Source organism: Mauremys mutica, chromosome 23 (assembly GCF_020497125.1).
Source record: "Mauremys mutica isolate MM-2020 ecotype Southern chromosome 23, ASM2049712v1, whole genome shotgun sequence".
In the NCBI taxonomy this organism is placed as follows: domain Eukaryota; kingdom Metazoa; phylum Chordata; order Testudines; family Geoemydidae; genus Mauremys; species Mauremys mutica.
Window position 1 is genome coordinate 18,004,543 of NC_059094.1, and position 6,929 is coordinate 18,011,471.

Here is a 6,929-nt window from a genome sequence, read left to right on the forward strand (position 1 = left end):
CCAGTCCTGCAAACTCATCCTGGGATCTGAGCTTCGAGCCAGGTTCTTTCCTTCTCGGACATCATCACCAATCATAAAGATTCTGCAGGCTAAATTATGCCCTAAGTAATACCTGTGCAACCCCACTGCCTTCAAATCATGCCCTCAGTGACACCTGTGCAAACATGATTCTTACTGGGGCTTCTTAATGATGCACAGGGAATCAAATCGGAGACCCATCAAACTCATCTTGTCCAGGCTAGCAAACAGCTATCCAATGGAAATGACCTTCAATCCCCACCAGCTCAGGGCTCAGCCAGTCCCCCCAGTGATAACAGATTAAATAAATTACAGAAACAGAGCACAAACAGAAATGTAGGACCATAGATTCCCAGCTCTTTAAAAACACAATGACTTCCTTTCTCTTGTAGGCAAATTTGTAAAGAGTTTGCAGACTTGATGGCCCAGGATCGTTCTCCGCTTGGGAACAGCCGCCCGTCTCTCATCTTAGAGCCAGGTGTCCAAAGCTGCTTGACTCACTTCAGCCTGATAACCCACGGCTTCGGGGGCCCAGCGATCTGCGCAGCACTCACAGCCTTCCAGAACTACCTGGTGGAGTCCCTCAAGGGGCTGGATAAAATGTTCATGAACAGCACAGGGAATGGGCATGCAGCTGGAGACTCTAAAGCATCAGAGAAAGACGTGAAGCATCGGAAATAACATGCCGCCTCCCTACCCCTCCCCTGGGGGGAGCTCTTCCCAGCTCATGATAGGAGGTCTGATCTTATTGGTGTTGGAAAAAAAATATTAAGACCCAGTGCAACATGTTTTCCGAACTACAGTGTTTGAACTTGGGACGCAACTCTTAAAGCAAACAAATAAACAAGAAGATTTAAAGAATTTAAGAAGAAAGAAGAAGAAAAGAACCTTAATGGACATCACTGAGATGGAGAGAATAAGACAGGTTGATGGCTTTTGTTTATTTTAATTGTGGATGCAGGAAGCCAAGTCATGTGCAATTTTATTTTGTTTTGTTTTTTAACCCACAACAAAATACTGAAGTGCTCCAGGAGTCTGTTCAAACTGAAACACCGAAAAATCAATAGAGAGGAAAGGCCTCAGCCACTCAACATGTTTTTGAAACTGAGGCAGAAGTAAGTCAGGTGGGATTTTTTTGTATTGCAGGCAGATCTGGATGTATAACTTGCCTTCAACAGGCAGACAGGGAATCTTCCAATGATGCCACCTACACAATAGTCCTATGCCCAAGACAAGAGGAAAATCACCAGCGTTCCTGCCTTGATTTTCAAGAGGTTTCAAGACTTTGTTTACAGTTTGCAACAAACTGACACTCACTACAGATTTTCTCCAGGGCCTATGGAACCCTGAGCCATGTCAGGAGAACAATCTTACACTCAGACTTCTTTCCACAATGGGAACTGATCAACGAGAACCTTCTGGAATGTTACATGCAAGCCAATGGGGTCAAGCAGGTTAAGTTACACCTGGGACTAAATAAAACTCCACCATCTACAAATAACAGCACACAGGTTTCTAAAATTAATAATAATAATAATTAATAAAGCACAAGGAGCAGAACTTGAACCAGGCCAAATTGAACTGAACTGTTCTAAATCTGTACATATTTATTTATGTGTAATTAAATCTGAAAGTTTTAAAATGTCCAGTGCAAGTTATTTATATCTAATTGAATTGGGATTTTTTTCTTTTTTTTTTTTCTTTTTTTTGAAAGAGGAAAGTCTTTGGATTTTCTGCCATTAGAAATGGGAATGAAGTTTTGGAGTCACAAAACTGTAGCATGGGCAACAGGCTGTGATGATAATGACTAAAGAAGTTCTGCAGGGTTTTGTACTTGCTGTTGTTTCTCTGAAAGCTGCAATCGATGTACAACACACCACAGTGTCATTCTCATTATCTTAATAAACCTCTTTTTATTTGAAGAAAACAGCTTCATGTTCTCTGTGACACTCAGATTCTTCTGTTTCTGGCGCTGCCAGAAGGAAAAGTTCTATAAATCTGGGGGGGGAGGGGGAAGTCCCCCACCCCCTTTTGTTTTGTTTGTGTAGCTGACATTTGACTGAAATAAGCTATGGATTAATAGAAATGAGCTGAGAGTTACTGGAGCTAGGATTTACGCCCTGATCCTGCAAAGAGCAAAGAGCACAGAGCCAGTTGCAGGATTGAAGTCTCTGATTTTACTGAAGACAATAGAGCAGAGATGGGTTCACAAAATGAGGATCTGGATCCAGAACCCCTCAAAGTTCTGGGGTGTTTGAAGCCAGGTTTTGGATTCAGGAGACAAAGACTATTGTGAAATTCAGCCTGGAATTGGGGTTCAGATTTTATGCAGACACTTGCAAAATTCTAGGGTGTTCAGATCTGGAGTTTTGGCTCAGGTGTCTTGGTTCAGGCCTATGTCTGCTTTGTATATATAGTTTTCCCTTAGGAGTATAGCAGAGATTGATGGAAAGCGTAGGGAAACCCTCAAATGATCCCAACATAAACACCCTTGAAAGGGAGATGTTTGGCAATTTAAAATGAAACGTGATTTTTTTTTATATTGAAATCCTCTAGAGATGGGCCAAAACTGGAACCATTTATCCAAAGCCTCATCTCTCCAAAACGTTCGGCATTCACATCAACTGGAAAGTGGAGCAGAAACAGCACTGAGTTTGTAGTTTGCAAAACTAATCCCTAAACAACAACGCTTTGCAAAACCAAGAGAGTCCTGACTTTGCCCCATTCTTAGCATCATCTTGCCTGTGTTAAGAGAGAGAGACTTCAGAACAGGAAATATACAAGAACTGGTTGGGGGTACTGGAGGCACATCTGCTGCATGGTATCAGAACAATATAATATGGATGCTGATATATAATTATAATCTATAAACATGCAAAGGTGAGTATAGGGGGAGTGAGAAGTCATTTCATAGTCATAGTTATACAGGGGGGTTGCTTATGTGAATAGGCCACTCTTTGCATAGACCAACTAATTCTGGTGAGTGGTCTTGAAATGAAACAGAGAGATACATTAGACAGCATGAACATCTGGGTATAATGCACAGTAATTATTCAGTTTGTCAGGGAGAAAAACTACCTCCCCCACCGTTTTCCCCTTTGGGCTGCTGGTAAGTCCTCTGAAAGTTTCATGAGCCAAAGCCTGGCTCGCTAATGTCTCAGGTGGGAACTGCTTCTTTGCAAAGTGGGTGGGAGGTTGTGGGATCTTCCCCAGACTTCCTGGCTGCCTTTGGGTAAATCACATAAGGTCTGGTTTTCAGAAGCATCCAGAACTACATTTTTCAAAGGGACTAGTGATTTTGGGTGCCCAGCTTGACACCTAAAAAGAGCCTGGTTTATAAAAGGCAGGTGTCCAGCACAGTCTTCAAATAGGGCCCTAAGATGGCCTCAAATTGGGCACCCAGAAATGGAGGCACCTAAAATCAGTAACCACTTGTGAAAAGTCAGGCCTGAGTCTCACAACTGCAGCAGAAATCAATGGGGCAGGCGGGCGCTCAACGCCTCTGTAATATTTGTGCTTCAGTGGCACATCAGGAAACTGGGTGTAATACCTCTCAGCCTCTTTGGGGGGCAAGTGGGGGTGAGGATAAACCCATAAATACTTGGTGATGGGGCCATATAAATATCTAGATATACAGAAAATACTGTTTTAACTCATTGATCTCCACAGAACAGAGAAGGATGAGTGACATACCTCTCCCTTAAGCTATTAAACCTTGCTAATAAAATCAAGGTGTTCACCCCAAAACACGTGACAGTTGGGTGCTTACTGTTGGCGTCTCTCTTTTCGCTTCACTCCATCAGCATCTTTCCCAGGCAAGCGCAGCAAATCCGAGCAATCCAAACGACAAGTGTTTGTCAGGAGGATGCTAGTTATTCAGTATCCCATTAGTGCTAGAATTCACCTGCCAGGACTCCTGTCCTGTAGGGCCCCCCTGTTATTTTCTCCCCCTTCCCCTCATGAGACGCCACAAGGGTCCTTTCCACAATCCAGGACCTCCCCTTGTATGAGTTCCCACGCTGACTACATAGATCATCGTGGGAAAATATGTGACATCACTGTTGGCAAAGTGTATGTCATAATAGATTCCGGCTCATGTTTTCTACCCGTTATAGGACACTCTGGAATTTCAATCTAAAATCTTGTTTGAATTAATTTTGTACAAACAACAAATCTAGGGAAACCACAAGACAATCCCTGACATGAAAAGTGAAAGTGACATGTAGACTAAGACTCTGTTCCCTAATACTGAGATATCTCACGGGTTAACTATGGTTAACATTGAACTGCGACTCTGTATTTTATCATTAACATAAAGAACAGGCGGTAGTTGTGTGTTGCTAATCTGCATGGCTTTGAATAGAATGAATAATTCACCTTAATAAGATACCTTAAACGTGGCAGGATGGTAATCTCATTCTGTAGTATAACAGCACAATAAATAGACATTTGCAAGTTGCTGACTTGTGCCTGGTGTGTTCTTTCATTTATGAGAGTCTTTAAAGTTCCAATTTAACAGATAGAGCACAAAGGAGTCAGACAGTCAGTAATCAATGGGAGTCTTTCTGCTGACTTTAATGGGATTTGAATCAGATATGGTGGGGTGGGGGAGGGGAGTGAGTCACCTTCAAATCTATGTGGTGAAATTGCAGGACCAAAATCTCCTTCTAGTGGTAACAAAATAATCAAATATAACCAATAAGCTCAGGGGGAAAGTAATTGGAGGAAGTGGCCTAGACAGCATAATGTCCTAGACACAGTCCCACCCCAATTGTATTTGTTCCTGACTCAGATTTTTGGAGAACCAAACCTGAAGAATTCATCCTTTACTACACGGGATCAGGACTCTTTGGGGAAGTTTAGTTCGATTTAACAGATTTTAAAGCCAGGACGCACCATTATGATCATCTTGTTTGACTTCCTGCATACCACAAACATTATCACTTGGGCCACCAGGGACTCTTGGTGCTGTAAGTGAGAATAATATCTTGAAACCAACCCCTAGACTTTATCCCCCACTACTAGGGGGGAGGTGTTCAATGAAGCTGATAGCTCCTTACTGTAAACTGAGCCTTAGCATATTTATTCTGATGCCTCCAGGAGATTTCTGCTTGATCTTTCCTAGCAAGCAGGAGTCTGAAGACATATCCTGGACTATAGAAATGTACCCTTAAAAATGCCATTCAGTAATGTATTCTCTTGGGGCTGTCCAGATAAAATAGTCTTGGTTTGTATGAGGCTGCTTCCGCTATTAGCTGGTGCTGGAAACGGAAGCTGGGCTCTGAAAAATCCTGTTATCCCGTCCATCTGCATCCTCCAAGGCAAAGAAAATCCTGCAGCCAGAACTCAGCTCGCAACTTGATGATGGACCAGGAGGACCAGGATCCAGCTCACTCAGGTAGTGACGTGAATGGTTTCAGGGCTAGCAGGAGTACTACTGGGCCAGTCTGAGCTAGAGGCACAAGGAGCAGATTCTGTATGTTGAATAAGAAAATGTCCATTATGGCTATATCAGCCCTTCAAAATGCTTAGTAGTGGTGGTGCAGGAGCAGACTAGCCAGGGCATATGCCACACCCTGCTACCCCCTTTAAATAGACGTTTTCTGTGAAGTATTTCACAAACACTTTTTTGAGATGCCGAGGACATTTTTGACTGTACTTTCTTGTTTTCGCAGGGTGGAATGTGCCAGGCTGCTTAACAGAAAGAGCTGCTACTAGAAATCTTGGAGGCCTTATTAATTCTGAAAGCTAAGTGGAACTGTAAACAGAAGTCATGGCTGTATTTCCTGGGCAGATTATATCATCCTCAGATGACTTCTCTCTTTTTATTTATTTGGACATTTTTACATCTGTGCATGCAGAAAATATCTAATATAGATACATAAAACACATTTCCTCTTTGCATTTGAAATACTTTCAGCTAAGCTATCAATATTGTCAATTTCTCTGCACAGCAACTTATTTTTCAGTGATTATTTATTCATATTCCAGTAGTACCTTGAGGTCCCAGCAGAGATTGGGGCCCTATTGTGTTAGGTGCTGTACAAACACACAATAAGAGATAGTCCTTCCCTGAAAACTTGTAGTCTAAATAGACAATACAAAGGAAGGATTATTATCCACATTTTACAGCTGGAAGCTCTATTTCCTGTTAAGATAGAATGTTTCAATTCATTGCTGATCCCTAATCATCAAAGAAATATTTATGTTTTTAAAAAGTCTCATTCTGATAATCGGTACATGGGCAAATGACGAGTCTGATGAGTTGGCTGACAGCAGAGGCTGTTTCAGGAGAATGAGTAATACCCGTGTAACTGAACTTGGAACCTTTGTGTTCCAATAAAATACTTGCAAACAGATATTATTTATCCACAGGAAACATTTTAATTTAGGCTGATTTTCACTTTCACTGTCAGTATAAAACTCAAAAACCTGCTGTTGTGACAAATAATACTGTAGATCAGAGATTCTCAGACTGTGATGCATGGATCACTAGTGAAACAGGCTTCAAGCAGGTGATAAATGGGTCGCTTTAAGAACAGTATCAAAATAAGAATCTCTTGTAACTACACTGACTCAAATTATGAAGGTGATACACCTGCAGCTAAGAGGGACTGAGTGTAAGGCTGCTTGGCCTTTACTATGAGAAACACTGCTAGAGATGATTCAAGTGGAAGGGATAGTCACACATCTCATTTATTTTTCTTGCCTTTTTTTGCATTTTGGACAATGAACACAGACGGAGCACTTTTATTTCCCATTTCTGGTCAGTATCACTGTTCTGGTTCTCCCAGGGCTGCTGCTGTGTTGGAGTTTCCAGCAGCACAAGGGACTGCTTTAATTCAAGCCTACCCCTCCAGCCAGCTTCCCATTTTCCATTTCATTTCCCCCTCCCCCATAAAAAACCCCAC

General features: G+C 42.0%; 1 protein-coding gene and 1 long non-coding RNA gene across 2 annotated transcripts in view; one reads left to right on the forward strand and one right to left on the reverse strand.

Annotated features, from left to right (window-relative positions):
* The window catches only part of TFAP2E (transcription factor AP-2 epsilon), a 46,228-nt gene extending 44,405 nt beyond the window's left edge, over nucleotides 1-1,823 (forward strand). The window contains exon 7 of the mRNA XM_044997481.1: nucleotides 411-1,823. Coding sequence (XP_044853416.1) covers nucleotides 411-699 — 289 coding nt within the window. The 3' untranslated portion in view covers nucleotides 700-1,823. The remainder of the gene's footprint in view (nucleotides 1-410) is intronic.
* LOC123355240 overlaps nucleotides 1-4,006 on the reverse strand; it is a 33,904-nt gene extending 29,898 nt beyond the window's left edge. Inside the window, exon 1 of the long non-coding RNA XR_006575025.1 lies at nucleotides 3,788-4,006. This is a non-coding gene — a long non-coding RNA (uncharacterized LOC123355240). The remainder of the gene's footprint in view (nucleotides 1-3,787) is intronic.
* Nucleotides 4,007-6,929: the final 2,923 nt, after the last annotated feature.